The sequence below is a fragment of the Oncorhynchus keta genome, chromosome 21 (genome assembly GCF_023373465.1).
Source record: "Oncorhynchus keta strain PuntledgeMale-10-30-2019 chromosome 21, Oket_V2, whole genome shotgun sequence".
Taxonomy (NCBI): Eukaryota; Metazoa; Chordata; class Actinopteri; order Salmoniformes; family Salmonidae; genus Oncorhynchus; species Oncorhynchus keta.
The window spans coordinates 47,523,800-47,545,328 of NC_068441.1; the positions used below are offsets into that span (position 1 = coordinate 47,523,800).

The 21,529-nt window shown below is 46.1% G+C and overlaps 1 protein-coding gene and 1 long non-coding RNA gene across 4 annotated transcripts in view; both read right to left on the bottom strand.

Moving 5' to 3' along the window:
* Positions 1–7,680, bottom strand: part of LOC118399726 (integrin alpha-7) — a 92,124-nt gene extending 84,444 nt beyond the window's left edge. For all 3 annotated transcript variants that reach the window (XM_052474058.1, XM_052474057.1, XM_052474059.1), the window contains exon 1: positions 6,896–7,680. In XM_052474058.1, the coding sequence (XP_052330018.1) occupies positions 6,896–7,107 (212 nt within the window). In that variant the 5' untranslated portion in view covers positions 7,108–7,680. The remainder of the gene's footprint in view (positions 1–6,895) is intronic.
* A 397-nt stretch (positions 7,681–8,077) lies between these two features.
* Positions 8,078–9,620, bottom strand: LOC118399821 (uncharacterized). The gene is made up of 3 exons (XR_004828919.2): positions 9,402–9,620; positions 8,389–8,499; positions 8,078–8,202 (listed from the first exon to the last, which is right to left on the bottom strand). It is a non-coding gene; the product is annotated as an uncharacterized LOC118399821 (long non-coding RNA).
* Between the last annotated feature and the right edge of the window lie 11,909 nt (positions 9,621–21,529).

The following is a 21,529-nucleotide window of genomic DNA, read 5'->3' on the forward strand; positions in this document are numbered from 1 at the left end:
ACGAGTCCTGCATTTGAATGGCCCCTGGGAGTTTCGGCAACCAGAATTACTATTTGTGAAAGTTGAAAAAAGGAGAAGAGGATAGACCTTGAAAAAAATGTATGAATTGAATTAGGGAGGAAAAGGGGGCGGGTTCATTGTTAACCCTTAAGCTGCTTTTCTAAAGGAGGGGTTTATTTGTCCATTTTAATGCAAATTAGCTCTCAGGAATGGCTCAATGTGTTTGGAATGTGTGAAGGAGTTTTGTATGGTGCCCTTTCTAACACATTCATAAATGTGTTATGCAGACACAAAGAGGGACTTCTGTATCTCCTAATGTAATACCAGGGACTTCTGTATCTCCTACTGTAAGACCAGGGACTTCTGTATCTCCTACTGTAAGACTAGGGACTTCTGTGTCTCCTTCTGTAAGACCAGGGACTTCTGTATCTCCTACTGTAAGACCAGGGACTTCTGTATCTCCTACTGTAAGATCAGGGACTACTGTATCTCCTACTGTAAGACCAGGGACTACTGTATCTCCTACTGTAAGACCAGGGACTTCTGTATCTCCTACTGTAAGACCAGGGACTTCTGTAGTTCCTACTGTAAGATCAGGGACATCTGTATCTCCTACTGTAAGACCAGGGACCTCTGTAGGTCCTACTGTAAGATCAGGGACATCTGTATCTCCTACTGTAAGATCAGGGACTTCTGTATCTCCTACTGTAAGACCAGGGACTTCTGTATCTCCTACTGTAAGACCAGGGACCTCTGTATCTCCTACTGTAAGACCAGGGACTTCTGTATCTCCTACTGTAAGACCAGGGACTTCTGTATCTCCTACTGTAAGACCAGGGACCTCTGTATCTCCTACTGTAAGACCAGGGACTTCTGTATCTCCTACTGTAAGACCAGGGACTTCTGTATCTCCTTCTGTAAGACCAGGGACCTCTGTATCTCCTACTGTAAGACCAGGGACTTCTGTATCTCCTACTGTAAGACCAGGGACTGTTCATCTGCCCCCAACAAAAAAAAAGAAACAGGTTTTTATAAAGCTGAAAACATGTCAAATGTTAAACACAACATTATCGGCAAAGTGAAAAAGAAAAAGCGAAAGAGCAATTCAACTGCATGGCAGCATGATGATGTACAGTTTCATGTACCTAGTCAAGCCCTCGGCTCCAGATAAACTGGGATAGGGTCTAAAATAGGCAGCCTTCACACTAAGAATGGAACTGGCCTCACAACATGAAGCTCAGTGCAACCTGACCCGCTGTAGTCCCGGTGGTGGAAACCAAGGACGCTTTAGGTCTACTGACATCAACAGTCAACCAGTCTACCAGTAGGGAAGACACTTTAAAAAACGACCAGTAACAAATTCACATACAGAAGCTTCCAAGGTAGTGAGAGATTTACTGTAGGGCTATTTTCCTGGAAACAGATTAAGCCTAATTCTGAACTACAAAGCACAATCAATAGATTTAATTGGTCCAGGACTAGGTGTAATTTGTGTCTGGGAAACTATCTCTAAATGTGTACAGATTAAAATGGAGAGTAGGATAACAAAAATAGTCAGTTGACTCAAAACCTACTGTATGTCTTGGCTTCCAGTTGACCAGGAGACGACAATACCGGGATAATAGACATCTACCAGGGGACTGATATAAAACTTATAGCATGATGTGTGACCTGCATTACAGAGGACAGTGACTGTTCTCCCCCCAATCACACAGACAGCAGAGGAGAAAGCCCTCATGTAAACCCATGAGACCAACAGGCAGGACAGTGAGCCTAGTGGTTCTCCCCCAAGAGGCAGCCACAGACAGTGGCAGGCAGGAGCCTAGTGGTTAAGCAGGTAGCCTAGTGGTTCAGTGGTTAAGGTAGCCCAGTGGTTGAGACCAACATAGTGGGAGGCAGGCAGGCAGGAGCCTAGTGGTTAGAGGCAGGTAGCCTAGTGGTTAGAGGCAGGTAGCCTAGTGGTTAGAGGCAGGTTAGAGGCAGGAGCCTAGTGGTTAGAGGCAGGTAGCCTAGTGGTTAGAGGCAGGTAGCCCTAGGAGGCAGGGAGCCTAGTGGTTAGAGGGCAGGTAGCCTAGTGGTTAGAGGCAGGTAGCCTAGTGGTTAGAGGCAGGGAGCCTAGTGGTTAGAGGCAGGTAGCCTAGTGGTTAGGCAGGTAGCCAGGTAGCCTAGTGGTTAGAGGCAGGTAGCCTAGTGGTTAGAGGCAGGTAGCCTAGTGGTTAGAGGCAGGTAGCCTAGTGGTTAGAGCAGGTAGCAGGCAGGAGCCTAGTGGTTAGAGGCAGGTAGCCTAGTGGTTAGAGGCACGGAGCCTAGTGGTTAGGCAGGGCCAGGTAGCCTAGTGGTTAGAGGCAGGTAGCCTAGTGGTTAGAGGCAGGTAGCCAGTGGTTAGCCTAGTGGTTAGAGGCAGGTAGCCTAGTGGTTAGAGGCAGGTAGCCTAGTGGTTAGAGCAGGTAGCCAGTGGTTAGCCTAGTGGTGGTTAGTGGTTAGAGGCAGGTAGCCTAGTGGTTAGAGGCAGGTAGCCTAGTGGTTAGAGGCAGGTAGCCTAGTGGTTAGAGGCAGGGAGCCTAGTGGTTAGAGCGTTGGTCCAGTAACCATTGAATCACCAAGATGACAAGGTACAAATCTGTCGTTCTGCCCCTGAACAAGACAGTTAAACCCACTGTTCCCAGGCCGTCATTGTAAAATAAGAATTTGTTCTTAACTGACTACCAAGTTTAATAGTGGTGAAGTAAAAAATATATAGATAAAGTATTATAAGCTACTGGATGACATCATTCTAAAGCCAATGGTACTTAACGTAAATAGACAATATTGCTAAAACCTCACCACACAGTTAATACCAAAGCATCTGTCTTAGGCAGTGCCCACCTACTTCTTAGGACATCATTTTCACATTAACGTATACACAAAAAGCAAGATGGCCGATCAGACCTACTGAGGCAATTTGGCCAATGGAGAGGTCTTTTCCATCAAGCAAAGAGCTATTACAGGATCCCCCTCTCATACCATTATAAACAGACACATAACACCAGCAGCAGCCCCTACACACATGCCTAGACCAATGGCTGCTGAGGGGAGAAGGGCTCATAATAATGGCTGGAACGGAGCGAATGGAATGGCATCAGGCACATGGGAACCTTGTATTTAATGTATTTGATACCATTCCACCAGTTCCACTCCAGCCATAACCCCGAGCCCGTCCTCCCCAATTAAGATGCTACCAATCTCCTGTGGCCTAGACCATCTATATGTACACAAGCATGTAAACACACACGCCAGATCATCTTATCCACTTGTCTAGCAGGACAAGGTGTGTGTGTGTGTGTGTGTGTGTGTGTGTGTGTGTGTGTGTGTGTGTGTGTGTGTGTGTGTGTGTGTGTGTGTGTGTGTGTGTGTGTGTGTGTGTGTGTGTGTGTGTGGACCGCGTGCAGTATAGGCCTAGATTTATATTTTATATTCTAGTAGGCATGCCAACGACATCAGAAAATGTCAAGGTTACGAGTCACTGGATCTATAATAAAATATAAAATAATTTGACAGTATTGACAATGACTCAGAATGAAGAGTGACAAAGCAACTATATCCAGTTTAAGGCTGTTGAGTGTCAAGATACTCTGGACTGGAGCCTGGCTAAGAACACAATGCAATATACCCACTGAAACCCAAACCTGTCTGTAACACAAAAACTCAATGAGTCAATAGCATCTAATTACTAAGCTTCAAGCTTGAGGCTAATCATGTTTGGCACCTATTCTGATGAAAGGTCCCATACAACAGATTCTTCTTTCAACTCAAATACCAGTTCTGGTTGTAGTCAAAGTTCTGTACAGGATTGGTTCTCAACTGGTTTCTCCTCGGGACACAAATTGAACCAGGTTGTCTCAGTCCCGATCCAATATTTTGCATCACGAAAAAAATAATAGTCAAAATACAATCGGGAAAACTCTATTTGTAGCAATTATGTGACAAGAGAACAACATTTTTTCAAGTCTTTCATTGTCAATAATAACGTTTATCCCATATGAAGAATGTTAATAAACTCACTGGTTTGAGACTAAAGAACAACCAAAGTAGTACTACTAAAAGCTCCATATTGAAAATACTGTGATTGAAAAAAATATTTTCAGAGATAATTATTATTATTTATTTTTTAAATGTCATCTGTAATCATGTCTACACACTTTCTACTTGTTTTAAAGTTTGAATTCAGACTGGAGTATTTCTGCATACATTATTATTATTATTTTTACTCAGACACCCATGGCTCACTCAAAACCTCCCTCGACCCAAATGTTGGTCGCGTCCCACCAGTTGAGAATCGCTGCTGTAAAGGATCTTGTGCCTTGGTAACATGGTAACATGGTAACATGGTAACATGTGCACCTACTTTCAAAGAAGGTTTACCTAAAAGTATGTTTCCGGGGCTTAATCAAATACCTCAAAATGATACTGTTCAGTGAGAGAAAACAAGAGCGAGGTGAGCACATGGTGATCTCGGGGTGAGCACATGGTGATCTCGGGGTGAGCACATGGTGATCTCAGGGTGGGGACAGGGTGATCTCGGGGTGAGCACATCGTGATGGCACAGTTACTGGCATCAACAGGGTTGCTTCCTAATCTTAGCTACTGGCACCAGGTTTGCTAGCTCATAACATTCAAGGAAGATTCATAGCATATCAGCTCTCCATGAAATAATGGTTAAAATAAGGTCCAGGAAAGAGATGCTATTGGCCAATACGTGGCGGTGCCGGCCAGTGGGGACGACACTCGATGACCGAAGCCTGCCCGGATCCTGGCTTCCCGCCACTGTCTGTGAGTGCTGACGTTTGGCTGAAGTTATCCCTCTAACAGTCCTCATGGCGTGCTGGCCGACAGGTCGACTCCACTAAGAGTAAAATAAGAGTCCGGCTGCTAAACCCGGACCTGCTAAACAGGACCTATAGTAAATGAACACTGAGTTCAACACGTACAAGAGTACCAAGCCTCTAGTTCAGAGTAGAGCAACACCTACAATGAGACTTCTTGTCTGTATGTTTTAATGTGGACAGGTTCTAGTAAATGAACAGCAAGGAATTGGAATGATTGATCAGCTCTTGCAAATAAATGGGAAGAATACTGGAGGTATAACATGAGTAACTATACTGAACACCAATTGCAGGTAATTAATGTAATGAATGACTCATTCTAAAGACTGCTTCATTCTATATCTGTGCTACTGCAGAACAGAGAAATAAGACTACTTCCTTCCTTTGCAGAAAGACACTGTGAGACACGTAAACATTTAAGGCAGAGCTGACTCAGAGCGGACTCAGAGCTGACTCAGAGCGGACTCAGAGCTGACTCAGAGCTGACTCAGAGCTGACTCAGAGCTGACTCAGAGCTGGCGGATGTGCTGCTGTCTTATAGTGTTCCAGGGACACCAATAACAACCTCCTGCCACACACACAATCCACTACTCCTCCTGCCACACACACAATCCACTACTCCTCCTGCCACACACACAATCCACTACTCCTCCCGCCACACACACAATCCACTACTCCTCCTGCCACACACACAATCCACTACTCCTCCTGCCACACACACAATCCACTACTCCTCCCGCCACACACACAATCCACTACTCCTCCTGCCACACACACAATCCACTACTCCTCCTGCCACACACACACACAATCCACTACTCCTCCTGCCACACACACATTCCACTACTCCTCCTGCCACACACACAATCCACTACTCCTCCCACCACACACACAATCCACTACTCCTCCCGCCACACACACAATCCACTACTCCTCCTGCCACACACACATTCCACTACTCCTCCTGCCTCACACACAATCCACTACTCCTCCCGTCACACACACAATCCACTACTCCTCCTGCCACACACACAATCCACTACTCCTCCCGCCACACACTACTGCAGCATGTCTGTCCACTGCTAAACTGCATTAGTAAAACCACTCTCTCTCGACTCCAGATCTACGTTCTGTGCAAGCATGCAGGCACACATACACACACACACACCACCACTATACTACCGCTGCATATCTGTCCTGAACTGCAATAGTAAAATGTGAGTAAAATCCATCCACCCTCTCTCTCTCTCCCTCTTTTCCTCTCTCCCTCTCCTCCGTATCTCTCTCTCCCTCTCTCTCGCCCTCTCCTTCCTCCCTCCTTCCCTCTCCTCCCTCTCTCCTTCCCTCTCCTCGCTCCCCCCCTCTCTCTCTGTCCCTCTTCCTCTCTCCCTTTCTCTCCCTTTCTCACTCCCTCTTTCAATATCTCCCACTCTACCTCTTTCCGTATCTCCCCCCGATCTCTCTCTCGCTCCCTCTTTCCCTCTGTCCCTCTCCCTCTCCCTCTCCCTCTCCCTCTCCCTCTCTCCCTCTCCTCCTGATCTATCTGCTGATTCAGCTATACAGTCAGTCTCACCCTGCACCCCATCCAACTCACTGTAAATCACATGGCAGTGGGACCATTAAATTAGCTACAGGGTGCCCTCTCTGCATGCACACACACACACACACACACACACACACACACACACACACACACACACACACACACACACACACACACACACACACACACACACACACACACACACACACACACACACACACACACACACACACACACAACCATAATGAAACTACTGCTCCCAGTGCAGTGCTTCTAAATACATCATCATGGATTAAATGTTATCAATACCTGAACGACTGAATCGAAGGACTGCATGATACAATCAGTGCAATGTAGAAATGCTGACTAGAGTAACTGTTTCAACCCCACTCAATCAGTATGGTCCACTGTTAGTGCCCCCCACCCCGTACCCATAAAATCACACACGGATAGAGACACATGCTACGCAGCCAACCAGCCACTGACTTACCAACTGTGTGGTTCTGGTGTGAGTTGCTGGTGAAGCGCTAAGGAGAATCCAAAAAAGCTGCCGGTCTCCCCCTCCTTGGTCAGAGTCATGCTAGTATCCAGGTTGAACCCTGCAACAGTCAGGAAATAGACGGAGAGAAGGAGATAATGGAGGAGGAGACACCGGCGCTGTGAAAGAGAGACCGAGAATCCATGTCTCAGATGTGGTGCCATAGTCCTGGAGAATGAGCAGGTCCCTCAGCAGAGCAGGTTCTTCAGCAGAGCAGGTCCCTCAGCAGAGCAGGTTCCTCAGCAGAGCAGGTCCCTCAGCCGAGCAGGTTCCTCAGCAGAGCAGGTCCCTCAGCCGAGCAGGTTCCTCAGCAGAGCGGGTTCCTCAGCAGAACAGGTCCCTCAGCAGAGCAGGTTCCTCAGCAGAACAGGTTCCTCGGGCAGAGCAGGTTTCTCAGCAGAGCGGGTCCCTCTCAGCAGAACAGAGCAGAGCAGCCCCTGTTCAGTTACAGATTAACAAAGAGTTCTATATTCCCTGTGTTTTAATGTAATGCTGAGTGGATGAAGAAAAAGGATAAGTGCTGCTTGACTCTCCTCTTCTGGCTTGGTTGATATTTCCCTTGTTTCCTTTTCTCACTCTCCTTCTGTTCTCTCCTCCTACGTCTTCTGCTGTCAGTCTGCAGGAGCAGCCTGAGAAAATGTGGCTGTGTGAGCCAGCTTGTGTGTGAGAGAGTGTGTGTGAGAGAGAGAGTGTGTGTGGTGTGCAGTGTGTATACCTCCCCCTCCTCTGCTGTGTGACTGAGAGAGACAGAGGACAAGTGCCTTGAATAGCCCGCTCACTCCTCCCCCCTCCTCTACTCATTCAATCTCTCTCTCTTTCTGCCCTTTCTCTCTCTCTCTCTCTCTCTCTCTCTCTCTCTCTCTCTCTCTCTCTCTCTCTCTCTCTCTCTCTCTCTCTCTCTCTCTCTCTCTCTCTCTCTCTCTCTCTCTCTCTCTCTCTCTCTCTCTCTCTCTCAGCTGACATCTCTCTCTCTCTCTCTCTCTCAGCTGACATCAACAAGGGACTGCTGCCAAAATACCAGGCAAGGTTGTCAAGATACTTGGTCCCAATTGAATCAGGAAATAATGAAAAGAAAGCAGCCATTTTTTTTTTATCTGTTAAACTCACAGTGTCCAAAAGGAATCCATCCCCTTCAGTAAATGGAACAGGTGCTTGGATATCTGAAAAGAAGACAAGAGGAACATGGTCAATAGTTCTGGCAGGAGAACACGGTTGATCAATAACATGGTGAACTTAAACTCTTCTTCTTTTCTTCTTCTCTGAAAAAAAAAAGAAAACATGAAATGTAGACCTTGAATCCTTTAATTAAAATTCCAGTAATCCAACATTTTTAAAAACAATGGAAAAATGACATTTCTAAAATATTGAAATTGAAGATAGCTGTTAGCTGCTAGAGTAACAGGGTGATCAATAATGCTCTAAAGATGATTTTTCTTTCAGAGAACCTGTATGGGAATCTGGGCTGGAGTCCAATAACTTGCAGTGATCTGGAATGAACCTCCCAGACAATGGAACACGGTAATGTGCACAGTGACCCAGGAAACCTAAGGACAAACCTGTGAGGGGATCAAGCCGGAGAGTGACAGAAGGTTATGTGCTGTGGCAGGAAAATGTGACCAGAGTTCGGAGTAACATAATTGAGAAAATTGAAGACATTGAGTAGAGTACATCAAAGCAAAAATATCTAATCTGAGTAGAGTAGAGTAAATTATTATAGGCTTATTTTTTTCTTTAAATCTAAATTACTGTTGAACACCAGACTAATAAACTCCCTTGACATAAAACGTATTTGTCATATTTTAACAGACAACAACACTAGACTGTGACGCAATGTGACTTCCTATAGCCTGGCTAAAAGCTACCGTCTTAGATTACACTGTGCCCACCCATGCTCTGCCACACCAAAGTCCCATGTCTCGTCAGTCATGCCCTCACAGCATTGTCCACATTGTGGAAACTTTGTACCAGCCCAGTCACAGCTGTTCTGGACCAGCTGATTCCTGTCCTCCTGTCACGGTGTTTCTATACATCTGAGTCCCATATTACACCCTATTGTCAACATGCAGTACATTTGGTCAAATTTAGTGCACTATGTAGGGAATAGGGTGCAATTTGGGATGGAGCCTAAATCTGTCTTGAGGTTACGTATACTCCCTCTGAGGCTAGTTAGTCACCTTCTTCTGATACCTTCTCACACCTTTGGCTTTACACAAACACCCACGTGAAATACTGGGTTTAAGAATTGTTCATATGTATCGTAGAAACTGTATTGGATATCGACAACAATCGGCTAAGTGAGAAAGCGTGCCCATGTTAAAACGAACCCATGTAAAAAAAGAGGGAAAATCTTCATAATTATTATTTTAGAATTATTTTTAAATCAAGATCTATAATTTCCTCAGCTGAATATGATCTGCATTTATGTGTCATAGACTACAGTGGTAAATGTAATACTCACTGATGATTCACTGGGTGTTCTGGATCAGTCATAGATGTTTACCCTCACTCAGCTCTCAGCCCTGAGATCATCGTTCTCATGTGAACTGCTTGGCATCACAGAGGAACTCCCACATAGCAGAATAAAGCAAGCCAAGCATGGGGGTCCTAGCCTGCACAAAACGAGCAGCTGGCTGGCTATGGTAGCTACATGGCTTGGCTGCTGCTCTTGTTGCCCTCTTCTGCCCTGAGGTGGTGTAGGAGGGAAGTAAACAGACCTGTATGAGAGCATATCAAGGCTATGTCTACAGATAAAGTAGGTCTCCCTGTTATGCAGGTAGAAGGTAAAAAGTTATTTCTTTATAGACTTACACAGTTTAAACAGTAGCTATAACCTTACCGTGGCTGTATGTCTCTTCAATCCATACAGTATATCACACCATGATCTTATGTGCACTTAGATCAAACATTTTATGTACAGTTGAAGTCAGAAGTTTAAATACACTTAGGTTGGAGTCATTAAAACTCATTTTTCAACCACTCCACAAATTTCTTGTTGACAAACTATAGTTTTGGCAAGTTGGTTAGGACATCTACTATGTGCATGACACAAGTCATTTTTCCAATAATTGTTTACAGACAGATTATTTCACTTATAATTCACTGTATCACAATTCCAGTGGGTCAGAAGTTTACATACACTATGTTGGCTGTGCCTTTAAACATCTTGGAAAATTCCAGAAAATTATGTCATGGCTTTAGAAGCTTCTAATTTACATAATTTGAGTCAATTGGAGGTGTACCTGTGGATGTATTTCAAGGCCTACCTTCAAACTCAGTGCCGTTTTGCTTGACATCATGGGAAAATCAAAAGAAATCAGCCAAGACCTCAGAAAAAAATTGTAGACCTCCACAAGTCTGGGTCATCCTTGGGAGCAATTTTCAAACGTCTGAAGGTACCACGTTAATCTGTACAAACAATAGTATACAAGAATAAACACCATGGGACCATGTAGCCGTCCTACCGCTCAGGAAGGAGAAGCGTTCTGTCTCCTAGAGATAAACGTACTTTGGTGCGAAAAGTGCAAATCAATCCCAGGAAAACAGCAAAGGACCTGGTGAAGATGCTGGAGGAAACAGGTACAAAAGTACCTATATTCACAGTAAAACTAGTCCTATATTGACATAACCTGAAAGGCCGCTCACTAAGGAAGAAGCCATTGCTCCAAAACCGCCATAAACAAGCCAGACTACGGTCTGCACATGGGGACAAAGATTGTATTTTTTGGAGAAATGTCCCCTGGTCTGATGAAACAAAAATAGAACTGTTTGGCCATAATGACCATCGTTATGTTCGGAGGAAAAAGGGAGAGGCTTGCAAGCCGAAGAACACCATCCCAACCGTGAAGCGCGGGGGTGGTAGCATCATGTTCTCGGGCTGCTTTGCTGCAGGAGGGACTGGTGCACTTCACAAAATAGATGGCATCATGAGGAAGGAACATTATGTGGATATATTGAAGCAGCATCTCAAGACAACAGTCAGGAAGTTAAAGCTTGGTCGCTAATGGGTCTTCCAAATGGACAATGTATACAATGCATATTATTGATACCCAAGCATACTTTCAGTTGTGGCAAATGGCTTAAGGACAACAAAGTCAAGGTATTGGAGTGGCCATCAAAAAGCCCTGACCTCAAATTTGAGGGCAGAACTGAAAAAGCGTGTGGGTGCAAGGAGGTCTACAAACCTGACTGAGTTACATCATCTCTGTCAGGAGAAATGGGCCAAAATTCACCCTACTTATTGTGGGAAGCTTGTGGAAGGCTACCTGAAACGTTTGACCCAAGTTGAACAATTTAAAGGCAATGTTACCAAATACTAATTGAGTGTATGTAAACTTCTGACCCCCTGGGAATGTGATGAAAGAAATAAAAGCTTAAATAAATCATTCTCTCTACTATTATTCTGACATTTCACATTCTTAAAATAAAGTGGTGATGCTAACTGAGCTAAAAAAAAAGGGAATTTTAACTTGGATTAAAATGTCAGGAATTGAGAAAACTGAGTTTGAATGTATTTGGCTAAGGCTCTACACCCCTATCACTCCTACATATCATGGAAATAACTGTGCTGTAGTTCATGTAGGGAGTGTATTGTCTCTGAGGAAAAGAGGGTTCCAACCCAAAACAGAGGCCCCATCTATGATCACATTCCTGCACCCACATAGTGCTTCTCTGGACCACTGAGACAGTTGTAGCCATAATACCGCCATCTATTTATGTTGCCAAGTTGTAGGCCTGAGATCCAAAATGCAGCAGTGACACACCTTAGGAATTATAAACGCAATTCACTATGAGTGATGAGAGGCTGTTTCAGACATAATTACGTCCTATACTGTGGCTGTATTTATTTATTTATTTTCGCAACGGGAGAGTTCAACCAATGACGTCATTGGTTGATTAAGCCTGTTGTCTGATCTAAAAATGAATGGAATCGTATTTCTGTAGCAATTATTGTGGCCTTTGTGTTTCACCGACATCCACAATCATTCACCTATCTGCCAGGGCATTGCAGGATATCTAAGTTTCCCTGGCGCTGAAGAGACTACAGCCCAACGGGAGCCCTAAATCCTTCTTCCCACTTTTCAAAATGGGGGCGGTGCTAGTTTTGTTTCGCCTTGACTTTAGAAAGCCTTTTTATTTCTCTATTTGGTTAGGTCAGGGTGTGATTTGGGTGGGCATTCTAGTTTTTCTATTTCTTTGTTGGCCGGGTATGGTTCCCAATCAGAGGCAGCTGTCTCTGATTGGGGATCATACTTAGGCAGCCTTTTTTTCCTTCACCTTTAGTTGTGGGATCTTGTTTGTGTGTAGTTGCGTTCTGCACTGCATATAGCGTCACGGTCGGTTGTAGTTCATCTAATAAAATGATATATGCTTACCACGATGCACCTTGGTCTAATTCTTCCATCAACGAACGTGACAAGTTTACAGAGACTGCTGAATAATTAGCCATGGCTGTTTCTAATGATTCCTCTTTTCAAGAAGAGCAGGATGACGAAACAGGACACTGGAGGTTAAATTACAAACAAGTAAGTTGTTTTGCTCTCGGTAGCTAGCTGGCAATATAAGCTCTCTTTTAACCGAGGCAGTCTTGTTCAGTACAGTACAATTTAGTGATTGATTCGGCCATAATGGGGCCAAGATAGCCAAGTTTAGCTAGCTAGCTGTGTTGTTCGCTATACCTAAAATGTACTCTAGTGTAAATTTATAGCTAACTAGCCTAGCTAGCCTCAGTGCCTCTCATTAGGAGCAAAACTGGTTAAATCTATTGATGACGATGGTGGAGAGTAAAGGAATGACTTTGGCTTTATGACTCATAATCTTGAAGTAACTATACCTTTGTGTTGTCGCTAGCCAGCTAAAGTGTGTCCGAGGCTTGTCAAAGATTTTTTGATACGTTTTATACTTCTGGAACTAACCATTTTAAATGTTCATTAAAGCTCCATAGGCTTGAATGGTAAGTATTTGCATTTGCCATTGCTCTTACACCGTTTATGCAATACACACCTAACCAACATTGACAGACTGACTCAATGTAGATTGCTTGTCAAAAGATTGTTGATGCTGTTAGTACTTTTTTGAATGATAACAGTTTTAAATTTGCATTAAAGCTATACAGACTTCAACGTCAAAATCTGGATTCACCACTGCTCTTGATCTGTTTCAGCTACAAACATCAACCCAATGTTGACATGTGCCAACTGACTCAACTTAGATGGCATCAACAATAGCCTTTTGCTACCATTCCTACTTCATAAACTAGACAGCTTGTTGTATCCCCATTCATTTCAATAACAGAATACAGGCTTCACATTCAAAAAACCAAAATCACTGCCACAAAACGTTCCTGAATATTCAAACTAAAATATATTTAGAGCTTAAACACACATTCTATGGATTATTCTATGATGATATAGAACTCACTCTAGCCTACTATACAAACCCACTTTAATAACTCCACACCTACAGTATAAACCACCCCAAAATAAGTCACTTTAACAAACAAATCCTATGGAAACCCTATTACTAACATTACTCTACTGCCATCACTACTACTACTAGAACTATTTCACAACCATAAATACTGTACTTCAACACTAACAAGCACACCATATTTCCTTCAATAAATGTCCTTTTCTAGTTATTATTTATCTGTTATTACAGAAAACATGAAGAAACCAATCTGGGAGTCCTGGCATCAAGACATTGGCTTTATGTTTCCTTTCAGCTGTCCAATGTGTGTAAATAAACCAAATGTAGTGTCAATGCCTTTTAAATAAAATATACAGTATTCCATTATCCCTGTTCTGGGCATATCGATTTACATAGCTCATACTATATATAAAACCAGTAATGGACAAAAACTCCATCCTTTTAAAAGGTCCCGAACAGTCATTGTGTTTCCCATGTAAAATAGCCTTTTGAGTGACTAAATTATCTGACAGAATATATTGGGGATAGAAATGCTATAAAATCTCTGAAGGCTAACTACCAGGAAGTTTGAAAAGACAGGTGGGCAGGGAGCTTACAATCATGAGCTCGCCTTGACTGACAGCTCTTTGAAATGCCTATGTCAAGCAACTTGGATGCAGTGTTGCAGTAAAATAATCAAGAGCAAATCTGGTAATACATAAAGCGACTCATACAACATTAAAATTGCATCAATAAATGTCATTAAAAAAACTATTTTATACATCTCCGTTTTGGAATGTCTCTCGTGATGCGGTTCACAGCAGCACTGACGGATGTGTTGACAACTGCATCAGAGTTTCGAACGACACTTTCCCTCCTTTTGCTCAATGCTGGCTGAAAATATAGCTAGTCATTAACTAGCTAACACCAGACACAGATGAAAGGGGGAAACATGTAACTAACTATCTTTGCTATAGATGAATAGTGTAAACTTTGAGTCATATATGCTGACACCCTGCAGTCGAAGTTTGGCACCAGTAGAGTAGCTATCTAGCTAAATAAACCCTGCCCCTCTGCAAACATACCTTGTCCGATGTTGGTTACAAGACGGTACTTATTTAAATTAGGTAAGAGAATATCATGTTACCATTGGTGTATCCCCTTAATAATCCCGCCTCCTGAATCCAAGTGTTTGACATGGGGGAGGGGACCAGTAACTTTATGATTAAACTTTATCAATGTTGAAGCAACAATATCTTTCAATTTCATGAAAAACATGATTTTGTCTATTCGTGACTTTAAAAAAAGAATGGTAACCTTTCCAAAAGATGCTAAGAGATGGAAGGAATTGCAAGTCAGTGGGCTTGAGAACATTTAGAAAATATCTTGGCAGCTTGGGCTCAAAGCCCAGAATGTGTGAACAAAGCACAGTAGGGGTGGTAGAGGATGAACAATAGTTGATAGCTGGCCGAGGTGTACACAGACTAGAGACTATAGAGCTATCAGTCAGATCTGCAGGGACACCCTGTGTGTGTGCGCGCGAGTGCGTGCGTACGTGTGTGTGTGTGTGTGTGTGTGTGTGTGTGTGTGTGTGTGTGTGTGTGTGTGTGTGTGTGTGTGTGTGTGTGTGTGTGTGTGTGTGTGTGCGTGCGAGTGTGTGTGCGTGCGACACCGTCACCCAACAACCCAACACAAGAACTCATTAGCAGTCTAGGCCACACTCGCTTCAAGGAGAAAGCTTATTTTAGATGGTAGCCAGTACTTAAAGCCAGGGTCATTTCTTCCTGTTCCCCTCTTTATCCCTGTTCCCCTCTTTATCCCCACCTCTCCACCACTGCTGCTGCAGTCAGCAATATCACTGTATTGATTAATACTCATGGTTGAGACAGGAAATAGAAGGGGGAGGAGGTGGATCCTGTATATCAGAGATACTAGCAATCCATGTGATCTAGAAGGGGGAGGAGGTGGATCCTGTATATCAGAGATACTTGCAATCCCATGTGATCTAGAAGGGGGAGGAGGTGGATCCTGTATATCAGAGATACTTGCAATCCCATGTGATCTAGAAGGGGGAGGAGGTGGATCCTGTATATCAGAGATACTTGCAATCCCATGTGATCTAGAAGGGGGAGGAGGTGGATCCTATATATCAGAGATACTTGCAATCCATGTGATCTAGAAGGGGGAGGAGGTGGATCCTGTAAATCAGAGATACTTGCAATCCCATGTGATCTAGAAGGGGGAGGTGGATCCTGTATATCAGAGATACTTGCAATCCCATGTGATCTAGAAGGGGGAGGAGGTGGATCCTGTATATCAGAGATACTTGCAATCCCATGTGATCTAGAAGGGGGAGGAGGTGGATCCTGTATATCAGAGATACTTGGAATCCATGTGATCTAAAACTGTTCAAATCCCTCTTGTTGGCAGAGAGAACATTTTGCGTTTTTTAAAGCACATTTCCTGTAATTCTACACATTTTGGCACACATTATGTGCGTTCTTATGCCGTTCTGCCAGCCAGTTGCATCAAGAATGAAGGTAAGACCCAAGTACAGACTGTGTGAACTAACAATGTTTATTATAACAACACGGGGCAGGCAAGTGACCGGTCAAGGCAGGCAGGGGTCGGAGCAAAGGTACAGGTTGGCAGGCAGGGGTCGGAGCAAAGGTACTGGTTGGCAGGCAGGGGTAGGAGCAAAGGTACTGGTTGGCAGGCAGGGGTAGGAGCAAAGGTACAGGATGGCAGGCAGGCAGGGGTCGGAGAAAAGGTACAGGATGGCAGGCAGGGGTCGGAGAAAAGGTACAGGATGGCAGGCAGGCAGGGGTCGGAGCAAAGGTACAGGATGGCAGGCAGGGGTAGGAGCAAAGGTACAGGATGGCAGGCAGGGGTCGGAGCAAAGGTACAGGATGGCAGGCAGGCAGGGGTCGGAGCAAAGGTACAGGATGGCAGGCAGGGGTCGGAGCAAAGGTACAGGATGGCAGGCAGGCAGGGGTAGGAGCAAAGGTACAGGATGGCAGGCAGGGGTAGGAGCAAAGGTACAGGATGGCAGGCAGGCAGGGGTCGGAGAAAAGGTACAGGATGGCAGGCAGGCAGGGGTCGGAGCAAAGGTACAGGATGGCAGGCAGGGGTAGGAGCAAAGGTACAGGATGGCAGGCAGGGGTCGGAGCAAAGGTACAGGATGGCAGGCAGGGGTAGGAGCAAAGGTACAGGATGGCAGGCAGGCAGGGGTCGGAGCAAAGGTACAGGATGGCAGGCAGGGGTCGGAGCAAAGGTACAGGATGGCAGGCAGGGGTCGGAGCAAAGGTACAGGATGGCAGGCAGGGGTCGGAGAAAAGGTACAGGATGGCAGGCAGGGGTCGGAGCAAAGGTACAGGATGGCAGGCAGGGGTAGGAGCAAAGGTACAGGATGGCAGGCAGGGGTCGGAGCAAAGGTACAGGATGGCAGGCAGGGGTCGGAGCAAAGGTACAGGATGGCAGGCAGGCAGGGGTCGGAGCAAAGGTACAGGATGGCAGGCAGGGGTAGGAGCAAAGGTACAGGATGGCAGGCAGGGGTCGGAGCAAAGGTACAGGATGGCAGGCAGGCAGGGGTCGGAGCAAAGGTACAGGATGGCAGGCAGGCAGGGGTCGGAGCAAAGGTACAGGATGGCAGGCAGGGGTCGGAGCAAAGGTACAGGATGGCAGGCAGGCAGGGGTCGGAGCAAAGGTACAGGATGGCAGGCAGGGGTAGGAGCAAAGGTACAGGATGGCAGGCAGGGGTCGGAGCAAAGGTACAGGATGGCAGGCAGGGGTAGGAGCAAAGGTACAGGATGGCAGGCAGGGGTCGGAGCAAAGGTACAGGATGGCAGGCAGGGGTTGGAGCAAAGGTACAGGATGGCAGGCAGGGGTCGGAGCAAAGGTACAGGATGGCAGGCAGGGGTAGGAGCAAAGATACAGGATGGCAGGCAGGGGTCGGAGCAAAGGTACAGGATGGCAGGCAGGCAGGGGTAGGAGCAAAGGTACAGGATGGCAGGCAGGGGTCGGTGAAAAGGTACAGGATGGCAGGCAGGCAGGAATCGGAGCAAAGGTACAGGATGGCAGGCAGGGGTCGGAGCAAAGGTACAGGATGGCAGGCAGGGGTCGGAGCAAAGGTACAGGATGGCAGGCAGGCAGGGGTAGGAGCAAAGGTGCAGGATGGCAGGCAGGGGTCGGAGCAAAGGTACAGGATGGCAGGCAGGGGTCGGAGAAAAGGTACAGGATGGCAGGCAGGGGTCGGAGCAAAGGTACAGGATGGCAGGCAGGGGTCGGAGCAAAGGTACAGGATGGCAGGCAGGGGTCGGAGAAAAGGTACAGGATGGCAGGCAGGGGTCGGAGCAAAGGTACAGGATGGCAGGCAGGGGTCGGAGCAAAGGTACAGGATGGCAGGCAGGGGTCGGAGCAAAGGTACAGGATGACAGGCAGGGGTCGGAGCAAAGGTACAGGATGGCAGGCAGGGGTCGGAGCAAAGGTACAGGATGGCAGGCAGGGGTAGGAGCAAAGGTACAGGATGGCAGGCAGGGGTCGGAGAAAAGGTACAGGATGGCAGGCAGGGGTCGGAGCAAAGGTACAGGATGGCAGGCAGGGGTCGGAGCAAAGGTACAGGATGACAGGCAGGGGTCGGAGCAAAGGTACAGGATGGCAGGCAGGGGTCGGAGCAAAGGTACAGGATGGCAGGCAGGGGTAGGAGCAAAGGTACTGGATGGCAGGCAGGGGTAGGAGCAAAGGTACAGGATGGCAGGCAGGGGTAGGAGCAAAGGTACTGGATGGCAAGCAGGCTCAGGGTCAAGCAGAGTGGTCAGGTAGGTGGGCTCAGAATCAGGAGGGCGGGAAAAGAGAAACTCGAAAAGGTAGGCGCAGAGACACAAAAAAAAAACACTGGTAGATTTGAACAAACAAGACAAACCGGCACACACAGACAGAAAACACAGGTATAAATACCCAGGGGATAAGTGGGGAAGATGGGTGACACCTGGAGGGGGGTGGAGACAAGCACAAGGACAGGTGAAACAGATCAGGGCGTGACAAGTTGAGTATGGGGGCTGTATGGGAATAGGATTAAAGATAAGCACATCGTGGTATTATGACTGGGTGGTGTCCCAGTCATGGTGTCCCAGTCATGGTGTCCCTTGAATGAAACAAATGTGATTTCTTTACTTTTTGTAAGGCTACAGTGGGTCTGGATGAACTTGGAGACAACAGTAGTTTTGTCCCTGTCATGTTTCTTTCCTTTCTCTCTGCAGATTTACAGAACAGGGAATACACTGCCTTTTCAAGGTCATCACTAGTTTAGTTACCACAGCCACAAAGTCATAAACTGCTAACCTTATGCCTAACCCTAACCTCATGCCTAACCTTAAATTAAGACCAAAAAGCTCATTTTAGTTTTCAGAAATGAAATTTACCACATAGCCACTTTTGACTTGTGTCTGTGGTAACTAGTGGAAACCCTAATTGTATAGGTGGAGGTGCATTCTCCATCATACCTGCTACCAGTCAGAGCACACAAACAATCCATTCAAAAAGTTTTGGGCTAAATCATAGAGAATGATAGAGACCTCAAGCGGCCAAAATGATGCATTAGCATGGGCAGCGCCATTGAGGGCTTCCACACAGATGTTCCATTATATTGCCCAGGCACTCCATTGGCCGCTCTAACAATGAAAATAAATGTCTTCAAAACATGGAAGGCAGGGCCTCCCGAGTGGCGCAGAGGCCTAAGGCTCTGCGTCACAGTGCTTGAGGCGTCACTACAGACCAGGGTTCAATCCCATGCTGTGCCACAGTCGGCTGTGACTGGGAGACCAATGAGACGGTGCACAATTGGCCCAGCGTCGTACGGGTTAGGGGAGGGCTTGGCTGGCCGGGATGTCCCTGTCCCATTGCGCTCTGGCGACTCCTAGGCCGGTCGCATGCATGCTAACCTCAGTTGTACGGTGCTTCCTCGGTCACATTGGTGCGGCTGGATTCCAGGTTAAGAGAGCAGTGCGGCTTGGCAGGGTCATGTTTTGGAGGACGCATGGCTCTCGACCTTTGCGTCTCCCGAGTCTGTACGGGAGTTTCAGCTATGGGACAAGACTATAACTACCAATTGGGGAGAAAAAGTGGTAAAAAATAAATAAATAAATTGAAGGCAGTTGGGAGAAGGAAAGATCAGGTGGGGCCATTCTGAGATACAAGTTGTGAACAGATACAAATGTGAACCACCACAACAGGCTAGGGACCATCCCTAACATGTAAAATAGGCAGGGTAGGGACCATCCCTAACATGTAAAATAGGCAGGGTAGGGACCATCCCTAACATGTAAAATAGGCAGGGTAGGGACCATCCCTAACATGTAAAATAGGCAGGGTAGGGACCATCCCTAACATGTAAAATAGGCAGGGTAGGGACCATCCCTAACATGTAAAATAGGCAGGGTAGGGACCATCCCTAACATGTAAAATAGGCAGGGTAGGGACCATCCCTAACATGTAAAATAGGCAGGGTAGGGACCATCCCTAACATGTAAAATAGGCAGGGTAGGGACCATCCCTAACATGTAAAATAGGCAGGGTAGGGACCATCCCTAACATGTAAAATAGGCAGGGTAGGGACCATCCCTAACATGTAAAATAGGCAGGGTAGGGACCATCCCTAACATGTAAAATAACAGGCAGGGTAGGGACCATCCCTAACATGTAAAATAGGCAGGGTAGGGACCATCCTAACATGTAAAAACATAGGGTAAAATAGGCAGGGTAGGGACCATCCCTAACATGTAAAATAGGCAGGGTAGGGACCATCCCTAACATGTAAAAATAGGCAGGGTAGGGACCATCCCTAACATGTAAAATAGGCAGGGTAGGGACCATCCCTAACATGTAAAATAGGCAGGGTAGGGACCATCCCTAACATGTAAAATAGGCAGGGTAGGGACCATCCCTAACATGTAAAATAGGCAGGGTAGGGACCATCCCTAACATGTAAAATAGGCAGGGTAGGGACCATCCCTAACATGTAAAATAGGCAGGGTAGGGACCATCCCTAACATGTAAAATAGGCAGGGTAGGGACCATCCCTAACATGTAAAATAGGCAGGGTAGGGACCATCCCTAACATGTAAAATAGGCAAAATAACAGGCAGGGTAGGGACCATCCTAACATGTAAAATAGGCATAGGGTAACAAAATAGGCAGGGTAGGGACCATCCCTAACATGTAAAATAGGCAGGGTAGGGACCATCCCTAACATGTAAAATAGGGTAGGGACCATCCCTAACAGGGTAGGGACCATCCCTAACATGTAAAATAGGCAGGGTAGGGACCATCCCTAACATGTAAAATAGGCAGGGTAGGGACCATCCCTAACATGTAAAATAGGCAGGGTAGGGACCATCCCTAACATGTAAAATAGGCAGGGTAGGGACCATCCCTAACATGTAAAATAGGCAGGGTAGGGACCATCCCTAACATGTAAAATAGGCAGGGTAGGGACCATCCCTAACATGTAAAATAGGCAGGGTAGGGACCATCCCTAACATGTAAAATAGGCAGGGTAGGGACCATCCCTAACATGTAAAAGGCAGGGTAGGGACCATCCCTAACATGTAAAATAGGGGTAGGGACCATCCCTAACATGTAAAATAGGCAGGGTAGGGACCATCCCTAACATGTAAAATAGGCAGGGTAGGGACCATCCCTAACATGTAAAATAGGCAGGACCATCCCTAACATGTAGGGTAGGGGGACCATCCCTAACATGTAAAATAGGCAGGGTAGGGACCATCCCTAACATGTAAAATAGGCAGGGTAGGGACCATCCCTAACATGTAAAATAGGCAGGGTAGGGACCATCCCTAACATGTAAAATAGGCAGGGTAGGGACCATCCCTAACATGTAAAATAGGCAGGGTAGGGACCATCCCTAACATGTAAAATAGGCAGGGTAGGGACCATCCCTAACATGTAAAATAGGGTAGGGACCATCCCTAACATGTAAAATAGGCAGGGTAGGGACCATCCCTAACATGTAAAATAGGCAGGGTAGGGACCATCCCTAACATGTAAAATAGGCAGGACCATCCCTAACATGTAGGCACCATCCCTAACATAGGGTAAAATAGGCAGGGTAGGGACCATCCCTAACATGTAAAATAGGCAGGGTAGGGACCATCCCTAACATGT